The following is a 15,643-nucleotide window of genomic DNA, read 5'->3' as shown; positions in this document are numbered from 1 at the left end:
TTCACATCATTAAGTTGAGTGCCGGGTTTATATTAAACATTTCTATATGGTGTGGGAACCTACCCATGGCACCTCCTCCAGTAGTGCTCGCGGTTTTTCCTCTAATCTGTATATCCTATAGCGTGGAAGTAAAAAAAGAAAAAAAAAGAGCAGCACAGAACAACATATGCATAAAAAGCTTCATTCTTTTAATAATAAAACATTTTACATTTTACTACAAAATAACAGAATCAACACAAATATATTTTAGCAACATCCACAGGTAAAAGGCACATAAAATGTCAACATTGCTAAATACTGAAGTATTGTACAAAAGAACATAAAAATAACACAAAGAACATAGGTAACTGAACCTACGAAAAATAATACATTTACACATTTGTAACAGCAGAAGTTCAAATGGATCGTTTGTTTTTATAACCTATAATTTAAGAGCAGCCAGTATCTACAGGAGACATCTGCCCACTAAAGACCACTGACAAGTGACTGGCAAATCCTTTTCTATTCTATTTCTACTGGAGGGACAGTGCCAACCTTTTAACTGGTTGACACCATTCTGAAGTTGGAACTATTTCTAAATATAGTGAAATAAAACAGAGATTAATTATAGCTGATAGTTTTAAGGAACCGTGCATCTTGTGACTGTCTGTTATACCAGCAGTGTTCTGCCGCTTCTGCTGCCATGGGGTGGGACAGCCCAACCCAAATTGATTTGGGCCAAGGATACTGCGACTGAGTGCCGTCAACTGCAAGTATGCCAGCTTGCTGTCCTGGCACAGACTCATGCACGGTGGCAGCTAAAAACAATGCACAACTTATTTCAGAAAAGGAATCAAAAGTCGGAAAAAGTCAAATCTAAAATTTTTTTCTTAATTTTGACAGCTGGAAACTAATGAGTAAGTTGATCATCTAACATTTAAGTATGTATCTTTCCATTCCAAGTACTTTGAGTATACAGAACTGAACTCTACTGGTTAGGGTGGAGCCTGATCAACTCATTACAGATCATTACACCCTTGTGTACCCAAAGTACTTGGTAGAAATATGTAAGAACAGATAGGTCAGTTGGTGACAGTTTCCAGATCGAAACTTTGGAATTAAGAGACAACTCAAATTGCCTGAACTTACCCATGACTGACAGGTCTCTACTTATGTTTGTGCATAGGGAGATACCTGTCAGTCTGGGAGAGCGGGTTGGAGATAAGCCTTTCAAGTATGTTTTCTCTGAAAGGCGGCAGTTTCAGAGTAAAACATAAAACATACACAGCTGCAATACTACAGCCAGCTGACAGGTTCCCTTTAAATGGACGCAGTCACTAATTTCTATCCACATCTATGGATTCGAGGGAAATGCAGTGTCAAGAAAGTGCAGTCTGGTTGCCAAAGCAACAGTACAACAGCTGAGGACTGAACTCTGTATTGTACGGTTGTCATGGAGATGCGACTAGCAGTTAGTGACTGTTATAAACGCATTCTAAATATTTGTATTTTCAAATTTAAAAATGAGACATGCGCCTTGTTAAATAGGGGACGAGTTCACTTTAAATGCACGCTGGCAAATCTGTCATCTAACAGAACAAACTTAACTCTATCCAGCCTGATCTGTCCAACGTCAGGTCATCTCATCATCTTACTGTCATCTTCCTACAAAATCATTTTCATAAAATCAGTGCACGGAGAAGCTCTATGGAAGACACTGTATCCATAGAAACTGCAGCTTTAATGGTCTGGAACGGCAGAGACGAGAAACAGAAAACCTGCTGACTTGAGCTCATTACATGTAATGTGTTTGTGATCTTCTTCAATAGATTTTTCATAGCCGGGAAATGAGAGGAAGATTTTTAAGACCCTTGAAGACTTTAAAAAAAAAAAATAAAAAAAAAATTAAAGGATTGGACTTTTAATTCTACAGGGCCCTATGAACACTGTGTTCATAAGCATATATTTAGAAGCTTTCCTTATGTATACCCCCGGCTATGACACATGCCAATGAAGAGGCACAAGTCACCCAAAAAATGTACACCACTTGGTATATGTTTTTTTTTGCAGTTACCCATTTTTTAAGACAGTGATTTTAGCTGCTCTTTTTCTATGCCCATTAATAAGACCCCCAATGTTGGTTAAGAGGGCATTTTTTTGGTCCCTGTTGGGTGAATGGAGCCCTACAGATACAAATGATCTATGTCAGGTGCTTCATCTGATCTATAGCCCAAATGTATGGCTAAGGTGCGATGTGTTCAGGGCCGGGCGACGTCAGTGTGCAGATCATACCACGTCCATAATGAAGGGAGGTAATAAGCCTGTTCTGCAGCTCTCAGAGCATAGACTAGCAATCGTTTTGCCGTACACAGACAGTCTCTGCGTCCTAGATTTCTGTAATCATTACAGATGCCTTCTATAAAAGTCAATACGCGTTTTTGCATCAAAGACTACTCACAAGGCAGAACGGGCCATCTGCTTACCATTTCGTGCACAGCCTGCAGCATGAACCTGCTTGATATCTGATGTCTACACAGGACCGAACAATACACAAGTGATCTACAGAATAATATGTAAGTAACAAATAGGGCAATGTATTACCATTTACCGAACTTAAAAGAAATCTGTCCTTTCAACAAGCCTATCCAATAGTACATGTGAATACAAAAAACTTTGTAATAAAACTTATTAAAGAATTCTGCTACTTTCTCCACTTATGAACCACTTCTTTCACTTCTCCTCTTAACAGGTATGGACTGGGACTGAAATTCAGCCCTGGCATTTGCAATCACACAGGCCCATGTTGTCCCCGTTTCCAAGCACTAGATGGGATATATTACTAATATTACCCTGGATGGAGGAAAGGAAGATTTACTAGAAGACCAATATTTCTAACGATACCTGTGGCCTGCTTAGGTAAATGACAGAGTCAGCGACTTGTGCTCTGTCACAACTCTTGACAGTATGGTTGTCTTGAGAACACCGATTCTGTTAACAACGCAGCAGACAAGGCAGCCCATGACCAGACAGGCCCTTCTGGCATTTTCCAGAATTGCCAGATGGCCAGTCCGGCCCTGCCTCTTAACCTCACTATTCAGTCAGCAAAATCCCCCAGTTCAGTTAGCAGTATTGACTGCCAGCACAGTGAGGTGACAAGTTACAGCTCTTCTCATTATCAATGGGGAGGGGAGCACAGTGAAGAAACAAGCAGAGGGAGAGAAAGAAAGATCATGCTGAGTTTTCTAACAAGTTTTTTTTACCCCAGAGCTGGATTCACATCTACACTGCTCAGTACTGCTGTATAATTTCCTCCATCCTAATTCTTCTGTCTGCTAAGTAAGGAATGAAGAGCAGGACTCCCCTTCTGTGTGATGTGCTGTGTATGGGAGAGATGACCACAGCTTGACTACTCCCAGTAGCCCAGAATCAATTACAAATTAACTGACAGAGCCTGTAGAGGGGACAACTGCAACAGAATACAAGTCATATAATGGCCAGAAAGAGTCTTATTCTTCATGTACATGCATAGGACACCCTTTAAATACACATTAACCATTTCCTTATCTAATTTCTCACATTAGCCACCAGCTTCCATAACACTGTAATAATTGTGGCTATAATAATTCATCAGTGCATTACAATTTTGTATGTAAATGTCAACTTGCAGTAACTAATGGCACCTGGATTAACAAAAATTAACACTGACTAGATGGTCACTGGAGGTTTCAGGGAGCAATGCGCTGTGACAATCCCAGAGTCAAGGTTGAAGGCTAGAACGCCCCAAAATCTAGATAAAACGTGAATATTGTAAACCGAAGATTCGTCAGTGCAACTATATCAAGGAGTTTGACCGCAAGTTATAGGAGTTTCTCCGATTTAAATGCTGTTTAAAGTGGTTGTCTGAAATTATAAAAAAGGTCCTGTAACAGCAGCAAATGGAAGAAAATAAGCAAAAAAAAAAGTACCATTTAAATCATCCGCCGCTGCACCTATGGTCCCTGCTAGTCTCTATTTGCCTGGCTGCAGCATTGACGTCAGGTATATCCAAACCACCGCTAGAGCTTATCACTGGCCTCAGGGGTAATGATTGCATGTCCTGCATGACACCAGTGATTGGCTGCAGCGGTCACATGGATGTACATGACATCATTGCTGGACGGACAAATAAACAAAGCCCGGCATGGAGCACTGGAGTGTCGATGATAAAGCAGTGGGGGATATAAAAAGATGAATATTGAGGTTTTTTTATAAATATATTTATTTCATACCATTTTATTAAACCCCATAAGTTCCGCTCATCCCCAAATAAGTCTTATTTTTAAGCCAACTATTGCTAAAGTTGTAATAGGAAACGCCAAGCTTGCTCAATACGGCATCCGTTCCCTTGTCAAATCAGCTAAAGTAGCATCTCTATTACAGTTGGTGCAAACTGATTTGCAAGACCATGTCCAGTGCCAAAGTCAGTAATCTGTTTCCGTCGGACGGGAGCCCTGAGAACCTCCTCCTCCTATCTGACGGCATCTGTGGCTCTTCTTTTAATTAGCCGGCCTGGTACGGTGTCACACGTGCATCATGCAGCAGTGATGAGATTGTGCCAGGCTGGCTAATCAAAAGAAGAGCCGCAGATGCCGTCAGGTGGGAGGAGGTTCTCAAGGCTTCTGTCTAGCGACCACAAATAACTGACGTGTCCTGGGAATGGCTTTACACCTACACTAATGTCCTTGTATGCAATGGGGGTCGCAGTCTGATTGTCTGCACCTATGACACGATGAGCCCGTCAGAGATGATGGGAGCATAACTATCCCCAAAGTGAACCCTGAACCAAAAAATATCATTGTGCCATCATTTCACTCTGATTGCAGGACCTCTTAAATATTTTCTGACGTATTATTAGGGTGATAAAGTGCCAGGATACGACGTAGGACTCCTTCAGATGCACTGAATACTGTGATGTATAAGTACTTAATAGTAAAGAGTTCAGTACCAGCAATACCCTTCCGGACAGTTGTGGATCTGTACAGTATTAACACTGAGGTGAGACCACCTGGTGGCAGTGCGAGGAATTGCAGAAGTTCCATCCTTAACACTATCACCCCATAAATAAATAATACTGCTCAATAGTCTCATAGAGAATACTGCACAATGCTGCTCGGTGCACGTCCCAGCAGCACTAGTAGCATCTGTAAGCGGCCTCAGCCTTCCAAGAACACTACAAACGGCTACTTAATGTACAAGCACCCGCTTTCTTTACCGTGTGCCTCCTCCATACACCAGCAAGCAGCAAATGCTCTTAAAAAAAAAAGTCATTAAAAAATGAACAGATATGCAGCTTCAGTGTCTGTCATAAAATCTTTCTCCTGTGATTTTCAGAGCTCACAGGAGTCGCAAAGTTTGACATCAACTTTACCTACTTTTGTTAAAAAAATATGATTATAAAAAAATGGCTGAGTGTGCAGGAGAAAAAAACGGAGGCCGCCTCCAGCTTCAGGCCTCCCAGGATGGGTGTTTAAAATAGATCCTTCTTCTTCGAGCCCAGCGGGAGAAGACTGCTTTCTCTGTGATGAAGCGATGGGCTCCCCGTGACGCTCGCTCGTGCATTATGTAAGTCGTACACTCATCCAGTCGGCCCTTTTCATAATAGTGATAAGGCACCGGAGAATGCGGGTGATCCCTGTGGGGAGATGAGATTACATTACTGATGTGTACGGCGTCCAGTTATGGCTCAGCTCTCCCCATCACTCTTTTACTCAATCTCCGTTAAAGAGGTTCTTCATCACCTTGCACATGTGTAGAAATGATGCAGATGTGGCAAATGCTGAACCCTTGGCGTGTATCATGCATCGGACATTTACATAGAATAGGATGCAGGCACAATGCCTACCATGTCAGCCGTGTATCCCAGGACCCAAAGTGGCATGTAAAAGTTTGTGCACCTCTGGTCAAAATTACTGTTATTGTGAACAGTTAAACTAGTTGAAGATTAAATTATCTCTACAATGCCTAAAGTTAAAGATGACACATTTCCTTTGTATTTTAGGCAAATATATATTGTTATTTTTTACATTTTTAAAATTACAAAACGGAAAATGGCTGATGCAAAAGTTTGGACACCATTGGAGATTTGTGTGCTCAGATGACTTTGACCAAGGTTTCAGGCCTTAATCAGCCTGTTAAGGTTATGGCTTGTTCACGATCATCATTAGGGAAGGCCAGGTGATGCAAATTTTCCATCTTTATAAAGACCCAGCCTTCTCTGACCTTGTGCCAAAACCCAACAGCCATGGGTTCTTCTATGCAGCGGTGTAGCACTCTGAAAATGAAAATGGTAGAGGTCCACAAAGCAGGAGAAAGCTATAAAAAGATGGCAAAGCGTTTTCAAGTTTCCTCCGTTCAACTGTAATTAAGAAATGGCAGTTATAAGGAACAGAGGAGGTCAAGATAAGGTCTAGAAGACCAAGCAAAATGTTAGTGAGAGCTGCTCATAGGATTGCTACAGAACCCCACTTGACTGCAAAAGACCTTAAGAAAGATTTAGCAGACTCTGGAGTTGTGGTACATTGTTCTATTGTTCAGAGACACCTGTACAAATATGGCCTTCATGGAAGAGTGATCAGAAGAAAACCTCTCCGGCATCCACACCATAAAATTCAGAGTCAGAAGTACGCAAAAGAACATCTAAATAAGCCTGATGCATTTTGGAAACAAGTTGTGTGGACCGATGAGGTTAAAACTGTTTGGCAAGAATGATCAAAGGTATATGTGGAGAAAAAAGGGCATAGAATTTGAGGAAAAGAACATGTCGCCAGCCATTAAGCACGCGGGTGGATCAATCATGCTTTGGGGTTGTGTTGCAGCCAATGGCACGGAGAACATTTCACGGGTAGAGGGAAGAATGGATTCAATGAACTTTCAACAAATTCTTGGTGCAAACATAACACCATCTGTAAAAAGGCTGAAGTTGAAAAGAGGATGGCTTCTGCAGATGGATCATCATAAACACGTCAAAATCCACAATAGACAATGTCCCTCAAAGTCCGCTGATCTGAACATCATTGAAAATCTGTGGCTAGACCTCAAAATAGCAGAGGATGCAAGACGACCGAGGAATCTCACAGAACTGGAGGAATTCTCCAAGGAATAATGGAGGAAAATTCCTCAAATAGTAATTGAAAGACTCTTGTCTGGCTACAAGAAACATTTACAAGCTGTGATACTTGCAAAAGGGGGTGCTACTAGATACTAACCATTCAATCACAATGGTTTGCCCCAAATGACTCAACCCGTGTCTCAAAGGGTTAATCTACCACACTAAACAATTAATCACTTTAATGGAAACCACTGAGTGAAAAAAGGTCCCAGGACCTTCGATGACGTCACGGTCTTGTGATTGGTCCGTGACCGCTCATGTGACCGGTCACCTGACCGTGACGTCATCGAAGGTCTTTCACGCTCTGCAATTCTTAGGAAAGGAGGCAGACGCTTGCAGCGGTGACAGCCAGGCTTCTCTGAGGTGTGAGTATATCCATATTTTTTATTTTTATTCTTTATTTTTTACATGAATATGGATCCCAGGGCCTGAAGGAGAGTTTCCTTCTCCTTCAGACCCTGGGAACATCCAGGATCGCTCCCTGCACAAGCCGTACCTGGCGTATAAGACGACCCCCGACTTTTGGGACAATTTTTAGGGGTTAAAAAGTCGTCTTATACGCCGGAAAATACGGTACTTATACATATGCCTAAGCTGGCAATATTTATTTGGAGAGTTCATATTGTTCCATTGTTATGACATCACATTCCTTGGTTGCTTAGTAATTTCTATTGCATATTGTTAATATAATTATCTTAGAACACCGCACAGTGGGTTAATGTTTACCAATTAGGGTTACATTGCATCAGCGGGTTTGTTTGTAGGAGATCCTAGGGTATTGCAAGTACCTCTTCTTTTTTGGATCTAGCACCTTCTCTTTACTATGTTTTTATTGTTTATATAAATAAAGATATATTTTTTATTCGATAAAGTACCAGTGTTGGGTCCCTTTTTTTCACTCAGTGGTTTCCATTAATGTGATTAATAGGTACTAACCATGCAGGGTGCCCAAACGTTTGCATTGACCCATTTTCCTTTTTGTAATTTTCAAAATGTAAAAAGTGACAATATGTTTGTTTTTTTTCCCCCTAAAATACAAAGGGAGTGTGTCATCTGTAACTTTCGGCCTTTTAGAGATCATTTCATCTCCAACTTGCTTAACTGTTCACAATAACAGTAATTTTGACCAAGGCTGCCCCAACTTTTAAATGCCACTGTAGGCGCTGGACAACCCCTTTAATACCTAAAATATGATAGCGCTCCAGAAGGTGTGAACCATCAGAGCAATATATATCAATCATTTTGGGGGGGATCATGATTCACCCTATAGGGCAGAATTTTTCAACCAGGCTGCATGTAACCTGAGAAAAGGACATACAGAAAGCAGCAGCAAGACAGGGAATTCATAAGTGATGGAAACGCTGTGGATTTCTCTTGGCAGATTTTTCCCACGTGACCATATCCTCAGCTGCCTTCTGTACAATCGATGATGTTCAGCACATGCACGATACAGGTGGCAGATTGTTCTATTCCTGCGCCTAAGAGGGTCCTAGTGGCAAATCCAGCGACTGCCGACCTCTCCATCGGCTGGACGTTGATTGCACATGATTGTACCGTATCATCTCCTTACCTGCAGTAGTTCTCACTGACCATCCCATACACCGAGACCTCCTCACATAGCTCCATGGCCAGAATCATGGTGAACCAGCCGGTGCTCAGAAATGTGCCAGACATGGCTCTGTAAGGGGGGCACAAAATGTACAGAAAGGAGAGTTATAAGAAAAATGTGCTTGTCAGAAAGAGATATAATGAGAAGCAGAGAATACTTTGCCTTTAATTTGCTTTTAGAAGCCCCTTTTAACACCACCAACACTGTAAAGAAGTCTCCATTAAGGCATCTTATGTCATAGAGGGGGTTCTCTGCTCGGGATACCCCTCTATAAGCCAGAGAACCGATAAAAGTGGCTGTTACTTTGGGGGACTTCTGGCATCCATGTATTAAAATGACTGAACCCATGTAATACTACATTTCCTATGCCTCCCATGCACAAGACTGATGGACGCCAAGGTCAGACGTGACTCCCATCTTCCAATATGGAGATGAGAGGCACTGGATATCCCCTATAAGTGAGCCGTTGGTGTGTTTTTAGGGGCCAGGCACATTCATTAGTGCTATGAAAACACAGATCGGAAATGTGCACACAGATCTGAGGCCACATACCTGTTCTTGCCAGTCTCATTCTGGAAGACCTGGTCACAGTGCACCATCATACTCTGTGTGAGCGTGTAGATATTCACTCCAGAATATTTGCCTTTAGCTTGCAGCAGGGCGCGATACGTGATCCCCTGGGTCGTGTCCATCTGTCTGGGGGGTCCCCAAATCACATATACAGTGTCCTGGGAGTGCTGGAAGAAGTAGGTCTGGTTGCGGAGCAGTAGAGGTACACTCGTATGAGACACAACCCTCAGGGTGCTGCGGCTGCCTACGTCCGACTCATAGCCGACGGTAGGAGCTGTGTTCATGCGCAGGACGCACTCAGCCTGGTCAATCTGGGGCCCCAGACCAGAACCGAGCATCTGCCCCGAGCTGGACACCACGGCGCACGTATTACAGGGATTCCTGACCAGTGGCTGCAGGAAAGAACAGAGGAAATGTTGATTAAATGTCGTCAGAACAGCTTTTTTTCAAAACATTTTTTGTCGGAATGTTCAACCCTTTAAGGACAAAACCAATTTCCCTTTTTTCGCTTTTTCATTTCTTCTTACCCTTTTCCAAACAGCTATTACTTTTTTATACACAACCATATGACAGCTAGTTTTTTGCAGGTGATATTGAGAAACGCAATTGACTTTACTAAGAAACTAACAAAAAATCCAAGAGAGGTGAAAATGATGAGAAAAAACCCGCAATTCCATCTTTGATTATTGGGTTTCGTTTTTACGACATTAATTGAGCATTAAAAATTATCTGGCAACAAAATTACTAGGTCAATGTGATTACGCCGAGACCAAACAATTTTAATAGCCAAGACAATATTTTAATATTACGATTTTGGAGTAAGTAGAATGTTTTGATTGCATCATATACTATTTTTTTGTGGGAAGTGCGGTAACCAAAAAAAAAAAATGCAATTTTGGAGTTTCAATTATTTTCATTATGTTTGCTGTAAGGGTTAAACAAGTTTAGATTTTGATAGCTTTTTTTGCAATCTGGAATATGTTTTTTTAATTTATTTTTAACTTGAGAAAAAAGGGTTATTTGATTTTTATTACTTTTTAAAAGCTTTTTTGAACTTTTCACTTCTTTTTCTAGTCCCTATTGTAACACGAGTATATAGTTAAAATCAAAGTCTCCATGAAGCCAACCCTGTGGCTGGGCTTCACGGGAGTAGCAACATTCTGGAAACCCATTGCCACCCCCGCTTTCGTGTCCTGACGCCTAGGCCGGACCGCTCATCTTATATGCCGCTGTGAGTGACTGACAGCAGCATTAGGGCCCCTTTCCACTTGCGAGGAAAACGGACGAGTGCAATCCGATAAAAAATCGGATTGCACTCGGACCAATGTTATTCAATAGGTGTATTTTCATTTGCGATTTTTTTCTCAGCCGAAATCGGACTGAGAAAAATCTGGATCGGCTGAGAAAAAAATCGCAGCATGCTGCGTATTGCTGCAATTCTCGGACGAGACTCGCCAATGCAAGTCAATGGGTGCGAGAAAAAAAATCGCACAGCACTCGCACCATGCGAGTTCTGTCCGATTTTTACGCACTGGTGTCCTTTGAAAAGCCGGTAATTCAGCGCGGTGTACAGTAAAATCACACTGACAGGTTAGAATAGAGTAGATATATACACATAGAATAGGTATATATACATATATATATGTCAGTGAGACACCTATATATGTATATTTATATTTAATGCAGCGCTAGATAGCATTAAAGCCGCTAATTCAATTGCCGGCTTTTGCGCTCTCCTTCACAAACCCGACAGGATATGAGAAAAAATACACGTCCTTCCTTTATATTTTTTCATGCCTTTTGGATACACTTTGTTCTTGGGATCAAAATAACTGCATCAAAAACTTCAGGGAAGCTTTTCTTTTAAAAAAAACAAAACACTTAGGGTATGTGCACACGCTGCGGATCTGCAGCGTTTCCGCAGCGGTTTCCCAAGAGTTTACAGTACAATGTAAACCTATGGGAAACGAAATCCGCAGTGCACATGCTGCGGAAAAAAACGCGCGGAAACGCAGCGGTTTATTTTCCGCAGCATGTCAATTCTTTGTGCGGATTCCGCTGCGGGTTTACACCTGCTCCAATAGAAATCTGCAGGTGAAAACCCGCAGAGGAAACCGCAAAAGAAACTGCGATAAATCTGCAGTAAAAACCGCAGCGGTTTTTCACTGCGGATTTATCAAATCCGCTGCGGAAAATTCTGCAATGGAATCCGCAGCGTGTGCACATGGCCTAAAGCCTCCTCATAAATACATGATATTACTCGTGAAAATTGCACCTTCCTCACCTCGCCATCTGGAAGTCGGCTGTATCCCCCGAGGCGCAGTACATGAGGTAGAAAGGATGGCGGACGCTCTGCTGGTTCCTTGATGTTTGCTTTAATCCAGCACAACCAGAGGATGACACAGAGCAGCAGACTCGCCACACACACCCGAGCCTGGGAGCAGACCCACACAAGAGAGAGGAGAGATACAAATATATATATACTGTGGAAAGTGCTTCTATGAGGGATTCATATGGAAATATGCATGAATATAAGTAAAAGCATTAACACCTTAACTCCCCAAGATGTAAAAGTACATCCAATGTTGGAGTATTAAGCGGGCTCATGAGTTGTACACGCTCAATATAGGGCGGGTGCCAGCTGTGTTACACTGCCGACCCCTAACAGCAGCGATCAGAGTTAGCTTAACCACTTAAAGCTGCTGCCAATCTTTGACAGCGTATTTGAATGGCGAAATCTCAGTCGACATCTCCCACACAATGGGTCGCCATGCACCATGCTGCTGAAGACCCCCCTTGCTCGCCATCTAGTTGCTTTTCTGAAGCCTAGGTTGTGAAGTATTGCAGTACATAGCACAAGAGAACAAACAATCACAGATTATAAAGTCATAGGTATTGCTGCATCATTAAGAAGTCCAGTCTATCAAAATATAAAAGTATTTAACCCATAAAGGTAAACCTCATAAAGAAAAGAAAAATCGAAATACCAGATTGTCTCTTTTTTGTATTGGCCTCCTCTCCCACCCAAAACAGAATACAAAATGATCAAACCATCGAACATATCGCAAAATGGTACCAACAAAATATCAGTTCAGCATGCAAAATATAAGGCTATGTACAGCTCCATTGATTAAAAACTATAACAGCTATGGTCTCAAAAAATGGCAACACAAAACAAATTTTTGGACAGGGGATAACTTAATATCTTGGTGAAAACCTTTTAGTTCCGGACCATTGTCTTGACTTTGGAAAAGGGAAAGACGATATAACAATATAGCCCTCAATACCCAGCTTGACTCATGGGCTGCCATCTTAGTCATGGGCATCTCGAGTGGTTATCAAGCTTAACACAGATTATACAAGTCTGCGCATCACTTACTAAGATCTTCATGTTTCATCGGAAACGGAGACTCACAGGGGCTGAAACAAACAAGAGGAATGACTGACTAGACAAACATCCACAATAAATACATATATATATAATCTCATATACAGTATGGATACATTACTCAAAATTGAAATTGCAACACCAACATTATCTTCATAGCATTGCCCACATGATCTCAAGACCAATCTCCGGCTATCACTGCATCCAAGACAAAAGCGGGACTCATCTCTGAAGAGGAAACACCTACATCCCAGCCACCATCAATCCATCCCAGCCACCATCGATCCATCTCAGCCTCCATCGATCCATCCTAGCCTCCATCGATCCATCTCAGCCTCCATCAATTTATCCCAGCCTCCATCGATCCATCCCAGCCTCCACTGATTCATCCCAGGCTCCATTGATCCATCACAGCCTCCCTCAATTCATCTCAGCCTCCATCGATTCATCCCAGCCTCCTTAGATCCATCCCAGCCTCCATAGATAAATCCCAGCCTCCATAGATAAATCCCAGCCTCCATCGATTCATCCCAGCCTCCATCGATCCATCCCAGCCTCCATCGATCCATCCCAGCCTCCATCGATCCTTCCCAGCCTCCATCGATCCTTCCCAGCCTCCATCGATCATCCCAGCCTCCATCGATCCATCCCAGGCTCCATCGATCCATCCCAGCCTCCATCGATCCATCCCAGCCTCCATCGATTCATCCCAGCATCCATCCAAGGCTTTATTGATCCATCCCAGCCTCTATCGATCCACCCCAGCCTTCATTGATTTATCCCAGCCTCCATAGATCCATCCCAGCCTCCATCGATCCATCCCAGCTTTCATCGATTCATCTCAGCCTCCATCGATTCATCCCAGCCTCCATCGACCCATCCCAGCATCCATCCCAGCCTCCATTGACCCATCCCAGCCTCCATTTGGAGACCATGTGGGCAAAGCCATGAAAAGGTAACACCACATCGGCCCTACTCCCGGGGTGGTATACTGTACAGCAGCTGGACCCCTCTAGTCTTCATTCTAGGTACACTGACAGCTCTGCGATACATTGATGTGGTGGTACATATATATATATATATATATATATATATATATATATATATATATATATATATATATATATATATAATGAAAAAGTTGTTTTAATAGTTTTAAAAAAATCAAAAGCTAAATCTACACGTATAAAACTTTTCCCTGAAGATTAATAAAATCTACAAATAAAACACTATGCTAATTGGTGTCGCAGCGTGTGTAACTGTCCGAACCAATAATAAAATCAGAATATTTATACCATACAATAAGCCGAGGCTAGAAATGTCAAAACTGCTGTTTTTTGGTCATTCCACCATTAAAAAAGCAATAAAAAGGGATATAAAGTCAAACAGACCCCAAATGGTAATGATAAAAACTACAGCTCGTACCGCAAAAAATAATAATAGAACAGGCCCTGATACAACTATCGTCCGAAAAATAAACATGTTATTAGTCTGGGATGGTGAAATGAAAATACAAAATTAAAGAGAGGCCTAGTGAGGAGCTGCAGGAGCCGGCCCTGTGTGATTGGGGGGCAGCGATTACCCCCATACCCCCCAGAAACTCCCTGCTGCCATAGGGATGGGGGCAGCTGCTGTCAGACACATGGGCAGGGAGTCTGGTATTAATGCCGCCGCCTGTGCCCAGTGATGCCTCATTACTGCCCAGCCATCTGGGCATCGGATGGACTCGTAGTGAGAGAGCTGCCAGCCTCAATAGCGGAATCAGGCAGCCTGGCACTGCCAGCCTGTGTGCTACACTACAGTACACTCACCTCCCCGGTGCCCGCTGCATGGGTCACCCCGGCCTGCGTGCGCCTGGCATGGGATGAGCAGACAATACAGTCCGAGGCCTGAAGCAGAGGCCTCCTCGCCCCGGATCAGGAAGCCTCAGTCCCGCCCCGTTCACACTGCGTAGGGCGACGTGACCAGAACCGGCATCCTGCCCCTCCTGTGCCCACGTGTGTGCTGGCACTCGGCAAACATCGCGCTGCCGCACTGCACTGTGCCATCGACCCCCTGACATAGCACAGGGACCTGGCCCATGAAGAGGAGGTGGGCACCATGTTTGCCAGGGCACAGCGTCCTCATTACCAAACGGGTGCAATGCTGAAGACCACAGGGACGTACTCTGTTATAAAGAGTGCCCCCCTAATGCTACAACCTCTTCCAGAAAGCAACCACAGTACCAGGAGACAAACTGGGCAAAAGGTTGTGTCACCAATAACTTAGGGATGCTAGCATCATATGGCGACAGTGCAGGCCAGTTCCTCCACAGGAAAGGGTGCAAACCAAACCACCCATCAGAAGCTGGTTCCACCACACAAAACTGTGCCAGCTAGAGCACCCACCCAAAGCTGGTTCCGCCACAGGAAAGGGTGCCTGCCATACACTCATCAAAAGCCAGTTCCTTGACATGAAAGGGTGCGAACCAGACCACCCATCTAAAGCTGGTTCCTCCATAGGAAAGGGTGCCAGCCACACACCCATCGAAAGCTGGTTCCACCACACAAAACTAAGCCAGTCAGGTCACCCACCCAAAGCTGGTTCCTCTACGGGGAAAGGGTGCTTGCCAGACCACCCATCTAAAGTTGGTTCCACCACACGAAACTGCCAGCCAGAGTACCCACCCGAAGCTGGTTCTTCACAGAAAAGGAAGCCAGCCAGACCACCATTTGAAAGTGGTTCCCTTACACAAAAAGGAGCCTACCAGACCACCCATTTGAAGCTGACTTCCTCCACACAAAAAAGTGCCAGCCAAATCATATAAAAGCCAGTTGTTTGATCCGACACTTTGACAACCTGTCTGCTGCAAGTTTGGTACATCATGTTGGTACATGGTACATCAGCCATTGCCACCTTAGCTGCCCAGCCCATGTGAGGGATTTGCCCTCCTGCCATGTTTATTCCCACA

General features: G+C 43.3%; 1 protein-coding gene across 2 annotated transcripts; it reads right to left on the bottom strand.

The window, feature by feature from the left end:
* Window positions 1-1,876: 1,876 nt before the first annotated feature.
* On the bottom strand, window positions 1,877-14,633 carry ST6GALNAC4 (ST6 N-acetylgalactosaminide alpha-2,6-sialyltransferase 4). 2 transcript variants are annotated; one of them, XM_077283908.1, is made up of 6 exons: window positions 14,505-14,633; window positions 12,685-12,725; window positions 11,590-11,751; window positions 9,288-9,697; window positions 8,697-8,804; window positions 1,877-5,650 (listed from the first exon to the last, which is right to left on the bottom strand). In XM_077283908.1, the coding sequence occupies exons 2-6, from the start codon at window positions 12,694-12,696 to the stop codon at window positions 5,464-5,466; spliced, it is 879 nt and encodes a 292-aa protein (XP_077140023.1). In that variant the 5' UTR covers window positions 12,697-12,725; window positions 14,505-14,633; the 3' UTR covers window positions 1,877-5,463. The 2 variants fall into 2 exon arrangements, with proteins under 2 accessions (XP_077140023.1, XP_077140024.1); XM_077283909.1 differs by having other exon boundaries at window positions 11,590-11,739.
* Window positions 14,634-15,643: the final 1,010 nt, after the last annotated feature.

The sequence above is a fragment of the Ranitomeya variabilis genome, chromosome 2 (assembly GCF_051348905.1).
Source record: "Ranitomeya variabilis isolate aRanVar5 chromosome 2, aRanVar5.hap1, whole genome shotgun sequence".
Classification (NCBI taxonomy): domain Eukaryota; kingdom Metazoa; phylum Chordata; class Amphibia; order Anura; family Dendrobatidae; genus Ranitomeya; species Ranitomeya variabilis.
The sequence above is the reverse complement of the archived record's forward strand: the minus strand, read 5'-3'. Positions and strand labels throughout refer to the sequence as shown.